Consider the following 20,234-nt stretch of genomic DNA (forward strand, 5'->3'; position numbering starts at 1 on the left):
TCCCCTCTCTCCTACTCGACCTCTCTATGTGACCTCTTTTGACCCACTACTCCCCACAGACCTCGTAGATATTAAGTTGTGACTAAGCCCCGGGAAATGGCGGCGTTTTTATCCACCGAGACGGGTTCTCAAACTTTTGGTTGTAATCCCTGCAAATGACTTCGATAGATTCGCGACCCGCTCCCTTCCCCTTCCATAACAGAGCATTTCTGACTCGCTACAACACATTTTCCTGTCTCCATGTATCTGTTTGTCTAGGTATGTACATACTACGTGTGCATGTATGTACATACTACGTGTGTATGTATGCATGTACGTATGTAAACTTGTATGGGTTTCTGGCACACTTACGCGACCCCTCAAAACTGATTCGCGACTCCTCTGGGGTTCAGGCAACTTTGAGAACCTCTCCATCAGGACGACGTTACCGTGTCCAAAGAATTTCGAGACTGTCTCCTTGTACTCACAGGATAGAAGCGCTGGTAAATTATAGTCCTTGGGAACGACCATTTCCTCATTTGGCTATAGGGTTACATTTGGACTGGATAACGGCTGTTGATTCTATTTAGTTGAAAATGTTACCGAGAGAAAAAAAATAGAATCTGCAGCCTAGCCTGTCCAAGTGTAACTCTACAGCCAAATGGGAAAATGGTTGTTCCCAGGGACTGCATTTTACCAGCGCTTATATCCTGTGGGTACAAGGAGACAGTCTCGAAATTCTATGGACAAGTTAACGTCCTCCTGATGAGGAGGTTCTCAAAGTTGGGGCCTGACCCCCAGAGGTTGCGTGATGAGAGAGAGAGAGATTTTATTCTCTGAAATCATATTTCCGGTAGTATAGAGTTTGAACATTTGCGAAAACCTGGGTAGCCAGTACACGATTAGTTTTATCACCGCGTGGACACACCCTCACCACAATCATCTTTGGATCTGACCTTACTAATCCTTAAAATCTTGTCGACATTAACTTGCAGTTTGCAGTTTTTGGGTTAAAAGAAATATATTTTTCGAAGGATCTTAAAACAATCTTGTGTTATCAGGATTTGGGGTTGGTGGGTCTTCTTGCGACTCGGTTGAATGAAGTGTTCGTAGTATTTGTCTATATCTGGATAACAGTACTGGTGACCATTTTGAAGTGGCCGTAATTAATATCATGTGCCCAGTTTTCTACGTCACGACGGGGACAGTGAACTTAAATTATCGTTATCGTCGACCAGGCAGAATTTTGATCCCAACATGAATAAAATCGATTGGCAGCATCAAATTAACGACCTTCGTCATGTAACGGTTTCCTATGCGTTGCGATTTTCCTTTGAGAAAAGTTTGGTGAAAATCGGGAAGGGAAAGGTTTCCCTAATACTTCATGACATAGTTATCGTACAGGGTTAGGTCGAGAAAGCTGGAAATAGTGGAGGAAACCAATATTTTTCGCGGAAGAACTTTCCCCCATCCCTCCCTCGCCCTTACCTCGTCATAATTCGATTTGAATCGCAACGGTTTTTCTGTTATCACGCCCCACGTGCTCACTTAGCCAACAGAAACGGCAATGGAACTGAAGATAAGCGCAGATAACGTGTGATCACCTCATTTTCTATGAAATGGAGTTGTGTTGATCAACCATGGGTTTAGCGCTCAGTCCGTAATGACGTCATGTTTGTTCAGTTCGTTTGACGGCCTTATCTTGATAACTATTTCCACGTTAACAGAGCAGTTCAAGTGTACTGCATTTCATTCACATCGGAGTGTTATCTCCACCACTGTGTTCGATCACTTGCCAAACTTGTGATATTTAGCTCCTTTCAGATGAGAGATCGGAGATTGGGTGGGTAATGCTGCGACTTTACGTACCATGTATTTGATTTTATTTGACGAACGCTAGACTACGCAACAAATTTATAATGTATAAAGCGTTGAGATTTCTCCTTTCTTGTGTGGTCATAACCCCCCCCCCCACACACAAAATTCTCAGAGCCAAGATCCATCCACTTATGCATGAGTGGGTGCATATCAGGTAAAACTTGAATTTCGATAGAACTTTGAATATTCTAGCGCACGCATCACAGAAATTAAATTGATTCTCCAAAATTGATAATATTTGATTATATTTTATACATTTATTTATTTTATATATTTATCCTGTAATCATTCCAGCATACAACGGACGTCGACCATGATAAACAAAATCGTTTGCATTGCCAGCTCAACGGCACGCACTGACACGTTGTTTTGAATTTGTTTGTTCGGGTTGTTGCATCGCGACGGAACAAATAGCCGGGTGTGTCGTGACAGTGACGCAGTAGAGGCCTATCCAAGGTTGGAATAGATTTCATCAGGATCAGTTTGAAACCTGATAATGATGATGGGGAGGAGCTTACACCGGGAGGCGCGTAGCTGATGCCAAGCCACCTTTGCCTTATGCACTTTGGGGACTGTTGGGGCAAGTAACAATCATTGCTGTGAATCGGAGGGGAGTGCGGGATTCGAACCCAAGCTAAGCAAATACAAGAGCAGCCTTACCTTACAAATGAAAGAAGAAATAAGAAATCATTATTATTATTCGCTTGATATATAGAGTTTGGACGGCACGTGCGTAAATGGAATGTACTTGTTAACTTAATTATTGTATAGATATTTATTGTGTTCAGGGTTATCACACTGGGCTTCCACGGGCTTCACCAGCGCCGACAGTTGAAAGTTGAGTAAAAACGACTTCGGTTACAATATTTTATTTTTCAAATCTCCAAAGTTCAAATTATCTTTCCATTATATAATAGAGCTTGTAAACTTATACGAATGTTAGGCATACTGTTGAAATGTTTAGAGAATTCTAGATTTCTGTAAGCGAAGTCATTCTAATTATTCAAGTGGAGGTTAGAGGTAGGATGTAGGAGGAAAAATAACCCAGTGTGTTAGAAATGCACGGAATAGAGCTCTAGCTAGACATCAACGCCTCTCCGAGCTAATCACCGCTGGCTGGTTTCACCATCTGATGCAAAATTACCAGTGTTTTTATCGGATCCACATTTTTAAATCTGCTCGTCACATGCTAAGTAGTATGATATTAATGCATCATGTGTATGTATTTATTTAAAATATCACCATTCCAGGTATCAAGACAGTATAAAACAATCATCAGATTAATATTAATCTAACTAGGACCAATCTCAAGAATTTGATTCCAATCTTTCAAAAGCGTTAAAAGATTTGTTACCACCAAGTATGATATAGATATTTTATTTTTATGTTCACCTTCATCTTGGTGATATTTTTTTTTGCCAGTGGTGTTTTGTATCTTCTAAAATAGTGCTGTAATAGTATTGGTATGAAATTATTAAATTGGGTTTTTCCACTTTATCCTCTTCATGTATGTCAGGAAGTTATCCTTCTCATTTTTGGCACCATCATAACAGAAAATACAATATGTTTTGTTTCGACACATGTTGGATGATGGAATTCTGTGAAGGTGTGGCATGTAGCTTCAGTCTTAAGTTTACAGGATGCAGTTAACTAAGACTGATGAGGATTCAGTCAGTTATACTTCATAGGGCAGTACGCTGAACAACAAGTTCTTCCACCACATTGAACATGTGGAATATCCAAAGGATAGATTATAATTGTTGCAGTACTGTACTCATATATAACAAGTACCCTGCCCCCCCCCTTTATTTATATGCTAACATTTCAGTCCAATATACCAAATCTGAGTCTCCTCTTTTCTTTCAGCCGGAGGAAATAGAGGACGTGAGGCGCCATGTTATGCCACAGATGGTTGAGGACACTCCCAGTACCAGGAGCTTCCCTCAGCTCAAGAATCCATCGAAGGTGAGGATTTACTGTGAAAAAGCAGAGGTCAAGGTGCATCTCGTCTCTACCAGTGGATTGGCCACTATGCTTTTTTCTTTTTGTGGTTAATGCAATGCAGTTTTATTTGTCTGAGGTTACTTGTAAGAGTGGGGACTTAAATGATTATGACTGTTTTGTTCCCCCCCGCACACACACATCAGCCATATAGAATGGTCTAGCATTAATGAAAAGTCTGCAGCACCCAGCTATATTGAAAATACGTAATCAAAAAGTCATTCAGAGTATGTACACCCATCCAAAAACCAATTCATTTCCTCTCTCTCTATCTCTCTTCCCCATCTCTTTCTCCCCTCTCTCTCTCTCTCTCTCTCTCTCTCTCTCTCTCTCTCTCTCTCTCTCTCTCTCTCTCTCTCTCTCTCTCTCTCTCTCTCTCTCTCTCTCTCTCTCTCTCTCTCTCTCTCTCTCTCTCTCTTTGTCCCTTGTTACAACTGAATATGCTAAAATTATTCTACTTTTTAAAAGGTGAAAGTTTGTAGGTTCCTGAAAAATTTGGGTTTATCAAAATAATCTTCAGCATGCTTGAATCTTTTCAGGCTTATAAATCCTCCTTCCTGTCGGAACTTGTAAAAGATGAGGATGAAGAACAACATGAACAGAGTGAGGACCTAACAGTGTCCATTGGTCTCACAACCCACAAATATTCTTCACTAAATTCAACTGTGGAGTCGTATACGAAACAAGATCAGCCCGGGAGCATCCCAATACTCACCAACATGAGGGGAGAATTTGACTTTGATGTGCATCTTGGAGAACGTGAAAATTCTACCAAAAGTCCAAATTGGCTGGTAAGTGGACGGAGACATAGGAGTGGAGGTGGAGACATAGGAGTGATAGAAAATAGATTAAAGGAAGGACAGCAAATGTAAAAGTGGCTCAGCATCCCTCTATGAGTGAAAATTTGTCTCCAACATAGATGAATAATCAGTGGCTCTTGTTTGTAGGAATGGCTCTCAAGTCCCTGAATATTTACTGCATATCATCATTCATTCAATACCCCCACATAAAGTATGTGAAGTACTTTATCATTGAAAGGTTAATATGTTATTTGTCAGTAATTATGAATAATGGTGTCTTTGCAGACGAGTAGTATCACCAAGAAACTATATACTCTAATGAACAAAGCCATTCCCTTCAATCCAACCTTTGGAGGGGAGTTGGTGAGTGACTTCACAGAAAGGTTCACGATACGGGCAATGGCGGTATTCACTAGCCAACAGAGCTTGAGGAGTACTGTCATACGGTGTCCAAATCACATTGCAGAATCAGATTCCACAAACAGAGGTAAGATTTTTGTCAAGATTTCATGAAAACTGGTGTAGTAAGTGCAGTCTTTGTTATTGTTGAATTCCATTCAGAATAGTTGCTCAAAAATTCTTTCCTCTCTTCAGTTTAATGATAATGACCATGTATATTGTCTTAAAGTAACAAAGACATTTTACAATTACGTGCAAATATACCAAAGGGTGCCCTTATTGTTGGGTGAGAGCAGAGTTAATGCATACACCTACTTCATACACAATTAAAATTCATTTATAGTCATTCCTATCTCAGCACCTTGTGGATGAAGATTCATCCCTGGCCATTACCACACCATTCTGCTCAAAAGCAGAGCAGCTTGACTCGGCATTTACATGACAGGGCTCAACAGGTGGAATTTCATTAATATAAAATAATTTTCATAGAAAAGCACATGAAAATGATATGCAAGACCCCTGCCCCATACAACCAACTTGTTTCAAAATACAAGCATAGACACATTTTGTAGGAGGAAAATACGTAATAGAGGAGATTACTCCTCTCACTCCATCCCATTAAGTCACATTTTATGAAACATAAAAATATTACCAAGTCATCATAAATAGAACCCATTTAATAATCCCTCCCATCTTTGTACCTGATGAAGAGGCCAAGAGCTTTTGCATTATATCATATTTATTGTAAGTTGCTGTGTTTTTGATTGTACTTTACAAGACACAAACCTACATTTGAATCAAACACATAATGGTGGCGGTTGCTCCATAGAACAGTGGTAACATACAGATTATGTACTGAATTTGATCTGGAAATCAAAATACATAGGGCAAAAGTAATACTCGGTTAGAGATAAACCTCCAGGTAGCTCAATTTTTCACCTCAAGTTACAAAAGCAATTGAGTTTTTATTTCTTAATTTTTTCTTTCTGTAGACATTTTCTTTTGCATGTAAATGATGTATTGTTATGCAGTTGCAATTAACTTTTATTTTTTTCCCTTTACCCATAGACTTTCCTTACCCTGACCATGTTATTCGAGCGGATCACCCCCATGCTGTGTACGAAGGGCAGGATGGTGAGAGAAGATCTGTTATTGTACCACTAGAGACTCAGGGTGACAGCTACATGCCCATTCTTCTACGCTTCATGTGTCTTGGGTCCTGCGTAGGAGGTATCAATCGACGGCCAATTGCTGTTGTCCTCACATTAGAGTCAAAGTAAGTATATCTTTTCAAAGTCTTTGTTTTTTTTGTTGTTGTCTGGTTATTGAATACATTGATGTTTAACATTGATGTTCTTTAAATGATTCAATTAGTACAATATGTATGCATAATATACTTTTGATTTGCATAAATTCAATCATTGGGTGGAGTCACAATATTATATAGGAGGGGGAGTCATTGATTAAATGAAGTGGTTTTGCTGTGGATGTTTTGTCTTGCTGCATTGCTCATGACCCAGGGCTGTAGGCAGGATACAGGGATGACCTGTCATCCACAAATAGCTAAGATGAGAGGGAGGGAAGTGGTGGGTGGGAGTGGGTACATACCTTTTGACTTGGCTACCTCCTTTACAAAGGGGAAAAGCCTTTGGTATATAGATAGAAGTATGGGATGACGGGGATGGAAAGGAATGGGAGGAGAGGTAGTGAATGGTGAGAAGAAGAGGTGAAGAGAAAAAGAAGCAAGCATATGAAGATTGGTTGCAAAGTAGAATTTGGGAAATATATACATACAGGTAGTCCTCACTTTACGCGCTAGATGCGTTCCAAAAGGCAGCGCGTAATGTGAATTTCGCGTAATGTGAGGAATTAAACTCACTACTTTGCTGTTACAAGTGTTTCCAATACCATAATCCTTCCTGCAGCTGAGCCACGAGCTAAGCATATAACCTCTGACCTGCCTTGTTGTTGTTGATTTACCACCACATATGGGATCACGGGTTAATTGGCCTTTACGCCTTGATAAGTAGCGTCCCTCTGCTGATCTGCACGCTGTTGTTGTTGTTGTAGCGGCAGCTTATTGCGATTCAAGGATGAATAAATTTCTTTCAAGTTTTTTTCTACATTCATTTTTATTTTACTTTTATGAAAATAAAATTACCCTTGGACAATGAAAAAAATCATGGGTCAGGAAACCATCCCGCAAGCTGAGATGTTGCTCTCACACGTTTCCATACTGACAACAACACAACACTCACCGCTCGCTGTGTACTATTGTAGATTCCTAACTAGGCTTCACCCCCTGACGTGTCACTGCGCGCTATATCGGACTCGGTGTGTGTGTGTGATGTTTGTGGTGAGGCAGGGGCGGCAGGGTCATCGGGAGCGTCCATCTCCGATTCGGTGCCTGTCTCCGATTCGCTGGTTAGCTGACTTGGTGTGCGTTGTCGGAAGAAGTTTGTGATCGGCTGTTGTTTTGTCTTTTGTTGTTTTTCTTTTAACATAGCATTATAGCAAGCCATGTTCTCCATCACACATCGTCGTATGATGGTGCTGCTCCTCTCGACATTAGGATCATTCTCCTCTATGACCCTCATTGCATGCATCAACGAGTCCATACACTCAGACAAGTTGGCAGCTGTGAGGGCTCGCTGTGGTCCTGGTGATGCTGCTGCTGCTGTCAATGTCTTCCTTGCTTTCTTCTGCCTACCATCACAGGCTGGAAATGTCGCTGGGCGCTTGGGAGCCATGGTAAACAAGAACACTGATGATTTGATGAACACAGAGATGCTGACACAACGAAGCGTTGGTAAACAATGAGCTTGGTGGCGAGAGGGATGCGGAGGCTGGAATCAGCTAGCGTCACCTAGCGGCTGCCTTACGGAACTAAATCGCAGCCCGCGTATTTTAACTTTCCGGATTTCGCGTTACTCTGAGGAATTTGTGTAATGTGAGGAATACCCCCTAGTTTTGGACACCGCTTTAATGTGAAATCGCGTAATGTGAACCCGCGTAAAACGAGGATTACCTGTACATACATATACCAATGGCTTTTTCCCCCGTACAAGGGAGGTAGCCAAAGGCATACATACATATACCAAGGCTTTTTCCCCCTTACTAGGGAGGTAGCCAAAAAGGAAAAGGCATAAAATCATTCCCACCCATTCCATCCCTGAAAACACTCCACACCCCTCCACCCTCCCTCCCATCTTAGCACCTCCTAGATGACGGGTCATCCCTGCACCTTGTCCACTGCCCTGGGTCAGAAGCAGTGTCGCAAGACACAGCACATCCACAGCAAGGCTGCTTCATTAAATCGGCGACCCCCCCTCTCCGTCCCCCCATATAAAGGAGAGGACGGGGAGAAATCCCTTTGGGCTGCGTCAAAATTTTGCTCACACACACTACCTCACCCCCATTCCCCCGTCCATTCCACCTCATGCATCACAACATCTTCCATATACAACCATTCTCCATTCACCCCTGTCTTCTAGGCAAAGACATAAATCCACTCCCACCCATTTCATCCCCACATACTCCACTCCCATTCACCCTTCCCTCCTCTGATGTCTGCCATTGTGGAAAGGGTTTGGAAATCCATGAACATACTTCTGCACTTACTAGGGGCTGAACCTGGGCCTTCAGTGTTCTGAGGCAGGAACTTTACCCATTTCACCATGTAGGCACATGTTTGAGGGAAAATTTTGAAGAATAAAAAGATGTTTTGGAAGGAATTGGGTGGGTAGGGTAATGAGGGAAGGGGAGTCAGGTAGTGAAAAATTATTTGACACTATTTTTGTCACTTACATCTATTGCTATAATAAGATTATGAATTTTTTTCTGTACAGGGGTCGGATCTATGGACGAAAAATCATCCGTGTTAGAGTATGTGCTTGTCCGACACGAGACATCAAGAGTGACGAGAACCAGATGGTGATTAAAGAAACTGGGAAGCGGATAATTCCAGATACACAAGTATGGGCACGAGATTCTGTTTCTCTATGTCATTAGAAATATTTTTTACCCTAGGGCCAATGATGGGTACTAACTTATGGTGGGAGAGAGATAGTGGGAAGAGGGTAAAGGGAGGGAAATAGTAGGAGGTTGGGAAATGGAGGGAAATGCTCCCTCCCTCCCTCACGCTATTTCCTTCCCATTTAAAAGGGAAGGAGATTGTTGGAGGGTAAAGAGAGATAGAAAGGGGAGTGAAATGCTCCCTCTCTTTCCCCTTTCCCCAACATCTCTCTGTGTTTCCCCTCCTCCCACTATCTCTCTCCCCTTCCCCTCCCTCCAACTCATTCCCTTTTAAAGGGGAGGTGAAAATGGAGGGAGATTGAGGGGAGGAGGGATCTCTACTTTCCTCCCTCTCTTTTCCCTCCTCCCACTATACCCCTCATTTTCCCTTCCTTCCACTATCTCCCTCCACTTCCCCTCCCCCTCCTTCCATCACCCCTACTCCTAACTCCCTTCTTTCCTATCACCCATCCACCAACTCCCTCCTTCTCTTGTTTGATTGTGTTATGGAATTCATGAGTAGCCAAATGTAAACATAAGATTTGAAATAATTTGTATTTACTTCAGCCAGAATATTTACAATTGTACTTTCTTTTTCCAGCACCCAAAACTTGTAAAGAAGATTCGTAGCCTTCCAGATAACGACAGACTAGTTCTATCGGTAAGGACCACTGTATAATGGGAACGGGGACAAGAATAAAGATATTAGTTGTAGGTGCATCAATCTGTTGAGAAGGGAACAGAGGGAGTCATTGAGAAAGAGCAGTGTGAGTAAAGTGTATGGATAGATTAAGTTTTTGCAGTAAAACTGATTGTCTCTTGGGCTTATATGGATGAAGTAGTGCCCTACAATACTCCCTAGACAACACATCTGCCCCAAGTGACTTATGGAACCTGAAGGCTGGTGCTTGTTATCTGGAGGTCCCTCAGGGGCAACAGACTGAGAAACTGGAAGTGTATGACAAGGTAGACATTATGAAGGAGAGCCACTGCATCAAAAAGAACTGTTATGATGACAGTAGACATAAATATGGCAAGTCTTAGAGATCCGGGAGGGGCAGAATACTGTTCCCAGTAATAGCTGATTAAATCTTATGTGATAGATGTCAGGATATATGAGGATGCTGACATCGGCGATCTGAAACGTGAGTGGATATATGAGGACGCCGACATATATTTTGTTTGTAGTTATAGCTGAGTGATTCCATATTCTATGTTGGCTCTCACTGGAGATTATATATAGTGTACATGAGGGGAAGATGGGCAGAATATTTTAGGGAGTTGCTGAATGTGAAGGAGGATAGGGAAGGAAAGATAGCTGCAGTGGGAAATACGAAGAAAATGAGAGTGATGAGTGAGGAGAATGGAGGAGAAATAAGGAAGGATGAGGTGAAGGCAGTTGTAAAGATGATGAAAGCAGGTAAGGCACCTGGTCTGGATGGATGTCATGCAGAATGTCTGAAAAAGGGAGGTTCAGTGATGGTGGACTGGTTGGTGAGGTTATTTAATGTTTGCTGGAGAGAGGGTAGAGTACCGGAGGACTGGAGTAGTGCCTGTATAGTTCCTCTTTACAAGGGAAAAGGGGACAAGTGTGAATGTAGTAATTTCAGAGGGATTAGCCTGTTGAGTGTAGTAGGGAAGGCTTATGGGAGAATCTTAATTGAGAGGATTAGGAGAGGAACAGAAGGAGTAATTGGTGAGGAACAGTGTGGATTTAGGACGGGTAGAGGTTGTGTAGATCAGATCTTTGTGGTAAGACAGATATGTGAGAAAGCTATAGGAAAGGGGAAGGATGTTTTTTGGGCTTTTATGGATCTGGAAAAGGCTTATGATAGGGTAGACAGAAAGGCACTGTGGGAGGTTATGCAGATTTATGGGATAGGAGGAAAGCTTTTGGGAGCTGTCAAGAGTTTTTATGTGAGTAGTAGAGCATGTGTTAGGATTAGAAATGGAGAGAGTGAGTGGTTTGAAGTAAAGGTGGGACTTCGTCAAGGATGCGTTATGTCGCCCTGGCTGTTCAACTTATACATGGATGGGGTGGTGCGAGAGGTGAATGCTAGGGTAGTGAGTCAGGGATTGGAGATGGTTAAAGAAAATGGAGAAAAGTGGGAGGTGAGCCAGCTGTTGTTTGCGGACGACACTGCGCTTGTGGCAGGGTCAGAGGAGGGATTGAGGAAGCTGGTGGCAGAGTTTGGGAGAGTATGTGATAGAAGAAAGCTAAAGATAAATGTGGGTAAAAGTAAGGTGATGAGATGTACAAGGGGTGAAAGTGGCAGTAGACTGGAAGTGAACATTAAGGGAGAGCGACTGGAGGAAGTGGATAGTTTTAGATACTTGGGTGCAAGTGTAGCAGGAAAAGGTGGAGTGAAGGTGGAGGTAGAATGTAGATTGAGAGAAGCGAGTAAATGCCTTGGAGGTTTAAAGAGTGTAATGAGAAATAGACATTTGGGAATGGATGCGAAGAGGAGACTGTATGAAGGAGTGATTGTGCCAACAGCACTGTATGGGGCAGAAACGTGGAACATAAGAGAAGAAGAGAGAAGGAGTTTGAATGTGTTTGAGATGAGGTGTCTGAGAAGTATGATGGGGGTTACTAGGCTAGATAGAGTGAGAAATGAGGAGGTGAGGAGGAGAACAGGGGTGAAAAAGGATTTGGGAGATAGGGTTGATGAAAGAATATTAGGATGGTTTGGACACATGGAAAGAATGAGTGAAGAAAGACTAGTAAAAGAGGTATGGAAGGCAGATGTGGAGGGAGTGAACATGAGGGGACGTCCTAGGATGAGGTGGATGGATGGGGTGAAGGGGGCTTTGGGGAAGAGGGGAATGTCTGTTGAGGAAGGAAGGGAGAGGACGGAAGACAGAGGTGAGTGGAGAATGGTTGTATATGGATGATGTTGTGACTGCATGAGGAGGAATGGGTGGGGGGGTGGGGGGTGGGGTAGTATGTGTGAGTAATTTTTGACGCAGCCCGAAGGGATTTCTCCCCGTCCTCGCCTTATATGCAAAGGGGGACGGAGAGGGGGGGTCGCCGATTAAATGAAGCGGCCTTGCTGTGGATGTACTGTGTCTTGCGACACTGCTTCTGACCCAGGGCGGTGGGCAGGGTGCAGGGATGACCCGTCATCCAGGAGGTGCTCAGATGAGAGGAAGGGTGGGAGGGGTGTGGAGTGTATTTAGGGATGAAATGGGTGGGAGTGTTTTTATGCCTTTCCCTTTTTGGCTACCTCCCTTGGAAGGGGGAAAAAGCCTTGGTATATGTATGTATGTACATGGAGTTATGTTGGTCCACCCACCATTCCTATTCTCACCAGTCGCATAAATCAGCTAGATCATTCAGGGTGAAAGAGAACAAGAGAAAGGAAAATATTACAGCTGTAACTTTATTATATGATAGAACAAAAGCAGCCATTGTAGCTCAATGAAGTATTGTGCTTTACTCCTCTTCAGGACCCTCTTCATGTCATTCAACCACCCCAAGTGTGTATTTACCTAGTTGTATTTACCTCTCTCTCTCTTCTTTGCTCTAGTGTCTGTAGTTTAAGTTTTTGTAGTCTCTCTTCCTCTCCAATAGAATCTCTCTTTCTCTGACTCCGTTCTTTCCTCGTTTTTTGCCTTAGCTTCAATTCTTTTCTGCTTTTCTGCCTCTCTTTCCTCCTTATTCATTTCTCTTTTTATCCTCTCTCTCTCTCTCTCTCTCTCTCTCTCTCTCTCTCTCTCTCTCTCTCTCTCTCAAAGCCAACTCCTGTCTCATGTTGCTACAGCAACTAAAGTGTAGACTCTGAGGGCGAGGGAGAGAGTATGGTAATAGAGACAAGCTGGGAGGGAAAAATACAATAGACCTGGTGCAGTGGTAGAGTTCCCAGCTGCCACTATGGTGGTCTGGGTTCGAATCGCGCCCAGGGCTGAAATAATTTAAGTATCGCTGCACTGTGAGTCATTGCTCGAACTCTCGTGGGTGGGGAGTTGGGGGTGTGTATGAGTGTAAGGTCACAGCATTACCCATAGATCGGCCATATATGAGCTCTGAGCTCTTTTCTGGGAGGGAAATAGCTGTTGATCATGAGTCCAACATGTGAACCAAGACCATGGTGAATCATGCAAACACAAATTGATGTGCTGCAAGAGAGAGAGAGAGGGATGGGTGGACTGCATGTACCTGGACCTAGAGAAGGTATTTGATAAAGTACCTCACAGTGGACTCATGTGGAAATTGGAGTATGTTGGAGGACTGAGAGGCAAACTACTAGAATGGATCAAAACCTTTTGAAGAAAAGATACATGTGGATGGTAAAAGACAAGATGTCAGGCTGGAGAGCAGTAACGAGCTTAGTTCCACAAGGTTAAGTGCTTGCACCAATAATGTTTCTTGTCTATGTTAATGATGGAAGGAACAACAAACTATGTCAGCATGTTTGCAGACGATGCAAAAATTATGAGAAGAGTGAAAGTTGAGGAAGACTGGAATATTGCAAAAAGATCTAGATAATTTTTTTTTGCATGGAGCCAAGAATGGGAAATGAAGCAAAAGGCCATCCTCAAACTATCCCTTGGGAAGTGAACACGTTACACAAGCAAAAGAAGAGAAAGACTTGGGAGTCTTGATAAAAGACAACCTGTCATCTAACAGACATATAAGTAGGATTGTGGAAGAGACATATGGACCGTTGCAGAAGATTAAAGTGGCTTTCACTATATGGATGAAGAGATAATGAACAAACTCATTGAAACCCTGATACATCCAAAACTGGAATATATGTCAGTAGTATTGTCCCCACATAGAGAGAAGGATATAAGCAAGATTGAGAGAATACAAGGGCAGCAACCAAACTAGTCCCCTGCCTGGGAGGTAAACCATATGAGGAAAGACTTAAAGTACTGGGTCTACCAACTTTGAAAGATTGAAGAGAATGAGTTGACATGATTATAGTGTTTGGGATACTAAAAAAGATAGATTGCATTGATAGAAGAGATCTCCTGATTAAAGATGGGAGGGCTTTAAAAGGTCATGGAAGTAAATTAAGAAAGATCACATGTGGTGGAACAGGTTTTCATAGATGTGTAAATATGTGGAATAGCTTAGAAGGTGATATAGCCCAAGCTCAAACAATATATGAGTTCAAATCTATATATAATAATTGGAAATGAAAGATGTAGATTAAGTTGTGATCTTTTATGTATTTGAGTGTAGGCATGTTAGAAAATTAGAATAGGAAACAGGACCCAATGAGCATTTGTCCTTTCCTGTATACTAAAATTAAGTAAATACAATTAATTAAATACACACACACACACTGTAGAGTTTATAGTTTATTTATGCAAACTTGTCATAAACTAAAAAGTTTTTCTCAGTAAAAGTTGGTTATTAATACATGAATGAATAAAGGAGTAGGGCTGCTGTAATCATGGTGAAATGTTCACAAATGATCAGGCACACGTTTTCTCCTTTCATTCACCTTGTCTTTTCATAATGTGCATACTGTGAGGCATTGAATCATCGTACATCAGGCAGCCTAACACTTGTGTGTGAATAGTTTACTTGTGTTGAGGTTAAGACCTTTCCTGACCTTGTTTTGGGGTCATAACTGTAGTAGGTTATCTGCTGTAATTACAGCAAAGTTACAGAATTAAGAACATATATATATATATATATATATATATATATATATATATATATATATATATATATATAATATATATATATATATATATATATATATATAATTTTTTGAGGGGGGGAAAATTCTACATTAATGAAATCTGTCTCATTTAGGTTGAGGGCAGTCAACTAATCAGAATGATGCTTCACTTTGGAGAATCGTATCTGCAGTGCCACCCAGAATATGCTAGGAAATTCCCAAATGAAGAATTAAGAGAAAAGGCAAGAAGGTAAGTGTGGTGCAGAAAGTCTTAAAGAGCATAGGAAGAAAATGTAATATGACAAGAAAAGAGAACAGTTGCAGTAACTAAATAATGTCATAAAACATTTGGCACTTTATGAAGTAGGAAGTGAAAATAGTATTATGGGAGGGGGCATGAAGTTGGGTAGAGGGAAGACAAGGGATGTTAATGGAAGCGAAGGCAGAAGGAGGAGGATGGGTTAAGTATTTCAAGGATTTGTTCAATGTAGAAGAAAAATATGGAGGCTATGATTGTGGCAGTGGAATATACCTAGAAAATAATAGGAGAGGAAAATAACAGTTATTAGAAAAAGAAGAGATTCAAAGAGCACTAATAGACAAATACTGGTAAAGTACTTGGGTAAGATGCTGGCTCATAGAGTATCTGATGAAGTGGAATGGTTAGTAATGAGATGCATGTTTCAGTGGAGGGATGGGGTGCAGAATACAGAATCTATAGGCATAAACACAGATATCCTACCCCTAGGAGATCTGCGTGACCTTTTCCACAAGATGCTCATGTGAACAGGGGGAAGAAATGTTTAGGATAGGTGTACATATGTAAAGAACTTTCCATATGTGTGTTCATTGCTTTGTTTATTTTTTTTCAGATATCTTCACTCTCCTGACATGTGATGAAATTGGATATAGGTGTGGCATAGACATGAAAGCAAGGCTTGACATGTTGCAGTGTTACTTTCGAAAATTATATCATTGGATCAAACCCATCTTGGCCTTCATGAATACAAATGGTTGAAGATGACTTTGTCTACATCATCATTGTATCTACACAGATATCACTCATTTGATCAAACATTACCCAGAAAGTGATGTGGTTATGAAAAATAAAAATATTTTTGCATGATCCATATGCATATGAATATTGCATGTAATCGCTACTTGATCAATCATCTCCATTGCATCGCTCTCATATTAATCTATTCATTCTTCAACTAATGTACATTTTTACTTGTTACATATCCAGAAGGAATAAATATATATATAGTAAGCAAGGAACCTCCTCCTACACCTTTTTCCTGATCAATTATTACTCGCAAATTGAAATGGCTTAATCTGAGAGAGGAACACCTGCAATCCTTTCTGTTTCCATGTGGTCCCATTTCTAGAACTCATGAGGCGACTAGAATAGAAAAGGGAAAATACTGGGGTCATGAGTAAACCACTTGCTCTAAGAACAATATTTCTTTATTGTGGAGGTGTGGCATTTATCTCTTTCTATTCTAGTCACCTCACATGCAAAAGATAGGTGAGAGTAGGGAATGGTTGTGAGTGTACTAAAGATGTGGCCCAAAAGGATTTCTCCACATCTCAATTTTTGCATGAGGAGATGAAGGAGGGAGGTTTGCCATGTAAATGAAGCAGCTGGTTGTGCTGTAGCTGCATTGCTTCCGACCCAAGCAGTGGGAAGGAGACAGGGATGACCTTTGATCCACAAAGAACTAAGATAGAAGGGAAACAAATGGGAGTGGTGGTTGTTGAAGAAAGTCACCAAATTACGGGCAGGCAAGATCATAGGCTTTGGATTTCTTGTACCAAGTCCAAAGTGTCCTTTGAAGGGTTGTCATGTGGTAATGTTGATATTTATGAAAAAAGACAAAAATCCAGCTCCTAAGTCTCTTGAACTCCCAGTTTTGCTGCACAGTTGAGACAGTGATACTAAATGCTGACTTAGTCTCAATGTCTGGTAAGGAGTACCTGTAAATAATCCTGGGGTATTACTGTAATGACTAAAAAGTAGCAACAACATTGAGATAAAGTCAAAGATCATTAAAGTAAATTTTGGTTGTATGAACCCACTCACAGGATTGTCTTTATACAAGATGACTCTTGGTAGAAAAGGTTCACTCACCGAACTCGTGTGTGGGCAAGCCATTTCTAATAAAAGCTGTATTGAATAGGAAATGTGGTTGCATGGGGGCTTGCTTGAAGGAATTGTGGGTAAGAGTGTTGCCATGCAAGTGAAGCAATGCATCCCTTGGGTTTCCAACAAATAATGTCCCTATCATGAGCTTTTATGACTATTCAACCCGTCCAAAAAAATCTTGGCCTATTCCTTGCTCACATTCTCAGCACTATCAATTTTTGCATCCTCTGTACCTCAGGATATAAACATCAAAAGGTCTTTTTTACCATTATAAGGCTGCATTTACACCAAGCAAGTTGAATCAATTCTATTAATGAAGAATCAACACAATTCATGAATCATGTTGATTTGCCACACTGGTTTAAATGTAACCGTTTATATCAGGTGAATCAATTGACTCGATGCTCCTGGTGTAAATAATTACATTGAAACTAGTGTGGAGAATCAACGTGATTCATGAATCGTGTTGATTCTTTATGAATTGAATCAATTTTATTTACTTGGTGTAAACACAGTCTAAGGGGAAGAAGGTTCTATGTCAATTATTATATATTCCCTGAGTGACTTGTGGGCCCTGCCTGAGGCTGTTGCCAGTTACCTAGATGTCACAGGTCTTCTGCAAAAGAGACCAAGAGCAATGGATTGATAGCATCTTGTGGATTAAGGATCATCCTGTTCCCTGCTATATTACTTGGGTCAAAGGTATTGTAGCATGACACAAGTTCCACGATGGGGCCTGACAACTGGGGCTGGTTTTTCCCCATTACTTTATAACAAAAAGAAAGAAAAGAAAAGAAAAAAAAACACAAACACACACAATTAAGTGCTGGAGAACTGTAAGCTCCAGCAGTAATGTACCCCAAATTGGGATAAGATGTGAAACTTAAAAATGTAATTTGAATATTTTATGAATATGCATTGTAGTATTACTTACCTCATAATATTAATGCTGTTGCTTCTAAGAATTTATATAAACAAACCCTGTTCAGCTCCTCACATCAGCACTTAAAGATGAAGGGTTGCTCTGGCCTCTACCAAACTGCTTGGATTGAAAACAATGCAGTGAGCCAAAGCTCTTCCACAGGAGAGCCCATCATTTGGAGCAGGTTTAACAGAATATTTAAATTGTATTAATCAGGAGAATCTGGAGGTGTACCTATCTATATACCAATATGCTTCTTCCTACTAGTACAAATGTAAATTTAAATAGTTTTTGCCAATACCACAGTTACTCTAACTAAAGGTCCTAGCTATGTTGTAGTCATGTCTCTGCTGCCAGTGCTGAAACGTCTGCCGATACTGTATGTGCTTCACTGTGATGTCATAAATAATGTGACTACAATAGTCTGCTAACATGAACTCCAGTGTGCTGGCAGGGAGTAGTGATGGGTGGTGGCCCTACAAAGTAGATAGTAAAACTGCTCTTTTTCAAATACCCATCAACCTCTAACCTCCATAAGGAGGTGCAGCCCTGAAAGGCTGACAGTCTCTAGACTAGGCCCAAAATTTATATCAATTTCAACTGTATTTCTTAAGTGCAGTTCACACAAGCAATGTTCCAGCACCTAATTCCTGTTTTCTTAGCAGCTTTTTCCCACTTTACTCTTAAACAAAGGTGGAAAAAGATGCTGAGAAAACAGGAACTTGGTGCTGAAACATTGCTCGTATGAACTGCACTTTACACTTTTTCACACATGGAGAGTGATGAAACTGCAGGCTTTCTTTTTTTGTAAAAAAATTTATATTCAACAATTGATACTGCACAGGCAGTGGGAGATTGCCAAGAATCTTGTTAGGCTACCTAGAGCTCTATGAGAACTGTGTGTATATATTTGTTCATGTAAGGATGGTGGGATGGTGCTGTGTATTACAATGTAATACAGTGTTTCAGTTCATCACTGATATGATGGGTGCTGTGCATTTTATGAGGAAATGCAATTAATTGTATGAAGTCTGCAACTGTTCTTTACCACATTTTGTGTAACTTGTGACAACTCTGGGAGCATCAACATGTTGGCTGCAGAATTGGTATTTACAGACCCTTCTCATGGGAAATCTTCTGAGATAGGGTGAATAAAATAAATCAGACTGGTTCTCAAACTTTTTCAGTGATAACACCTTGAACTTGTGTAATCCTTTCTCTTACACCCCTTTTCACCAGAACCTCCAGATCTATTGGGAAAATGGCTATCATACAAATTTATGTTGAGATGATCTAGCCAAGATGAAACTCGTAATAACCTTGTGGCACTACTCCTGGGAAATAAGCAGGAGGACAGCAAAAGGAAGGGTGGTGATTTGAGGCAAACTACACATCAGGAAGACAAGTGCTGAAAGGCAGTCTATGAATTGCAAAACTCACCATATTATGTCAAAGGCTTCCCCCTTGTATGGGTATGGGATCCAAATAAAGTTGACCTTAAGCAAAACTATTACTATATCCTGGAGGGTGTCGCATTTTACAGGTTAAGGCATATATTACATTTCTGTATGTTGGTTTTGTGATACAAATGCCATTGTGGCATCATATATGATGCAGAATATTTTTGTCTGGTGTGAGGTGCGTCTAATGGTCAGTGTTTGGCCTTCAAGCCAAAAATTTCATAAATCAATCAATAATGGTCAGTGTGAGATATGATTTAACTCAAGTGTCCACTAGTGAGATTGTGGACTCTGTGCTAATATTCTGTTAGTGATTAGACTGCTCTGGTTTGAGTATGTACCATATTTCATTGTATACAAGACAGTGAGGAGGAGAATGGAGGTGGTAAGGGAGTTGGGAGATAGGGTGGATGAAAGAGTATTGGGATGGTTTGGACACATGGAAAGAATGAGGGAAGAAAGACTAGTAAAAGGTATGGAAGGCAGATGTGGGGGGAGTGAACATAAAGGGGCGACCTAGGATGAGAAAGATGGATGGGGTAAAAGGGGCTTTGGGGAAGAGGGGAATGTCTGTTGAGGAAGGATGGGAGAGAACAAAAGACGGGTGAATGGAGAATGGTTGTATATGGAGGTGGAATGGGTGGGGGATGGGAGGTGAGGTAGTATGTGTGAGAAAAATTTGATGCACCCTGAAGGGATTTCTCCCAGTCTTCTTCTTTTCTGCTTGGGGCGGAGAGGGGGGTCGTCAATATAATGAAGCAGCCTTGCTGTGGATATGCTGTGTCTTGCGACACTGCCTCTGACCCAGGGCAGTGGACAAGATGCAGGGATGACCCGTCATCCAGGAGGTGCCAAGATAAGAGGGAGGGGAGTGGAGTGTATTAGGGATGGAATGGGTGGGAATGGTTTTTATGCCATTGTTTTTTTGGCTACCTCCCTTGTAAGGGGTTAGGAGATTGCTCCTGAGGAGATTGAGCTGTAATGGTGAAAATATTG

The 20,234-nt window shown here is 41.3% G+C and overlaps 1 protein-coding gene across 4 annotated transcripts in view; it reads left to right on the top strand.

Annotated features, from left to right (window-relative positions):
• LOC143026533 (cellular tumor antigen p53-like) overlaps nucleotides 1-17,772 on the top strand; it is a 78,511-nt gene extending 60,739 nt beyond the window's left edge. For all 4 annotated transcript variants that reach the window (XM_076187088.1, XM_076187089.1, XM_076187091.1 and 1 more), the window contains exons 2-9: nucleotides 3,724-3,822; nucleotides 4,398-4,649; nucleotides 4,944-5,145; nucleotides 6,126-6,333; nucleotides 8,906-9,032; nucleotides 9,673-9,732; nucleotides 14,845-14,960; nucleotides 15,583-17,772. In XM_076187088.1, coding sequence (XP_076043203.1) covers nucleotides 3,724-3,822; nucleotides 4,398-4,649; nucleotides 4,944-5,145; nucleotides 6,126-6,333; nucleotides 8,906-9,032; nucleotides 9,673-9,732; nucleotides 14,845-14,960; nucleotides 15,583-15,607 — 1,089 coding nt within the window. In that variant the 3' untranslated portion in view covers nucleotides 15,608-17,772. The remainder of the gene's footprint in view (nucleotides 1-3,723; nucleotides 3,823-4,397; nucleotides 4,650-4,943; nucleotides 5,146-6,125; nucleotides 6,334-8,905; nucleotides 9,033-9,672; nucleotides 9,733-14,844; nucleotides 14,961-15,582) is intronic.
• The last annotated feature ends 2,462 nt before the right edge of the window (nucleotides 17,773-20,234 follow it).

The sequence above is a fragment of the Oratosquilla oratoria genome, chromosome 6, assembly GCF_046742065.1.
Source record: "Oratosquilla oratoria isolate Oo_2021 chromosome 6, ASM4674206v1, whole genome shotgun sequence".
Taxonomy (NCBI): Eukaryota; Metazoa; Arthropoda; class Malacostraca; order Stomatopoda; family Squillidae; genus Oratosquilla; species Oratosquilla oratoria.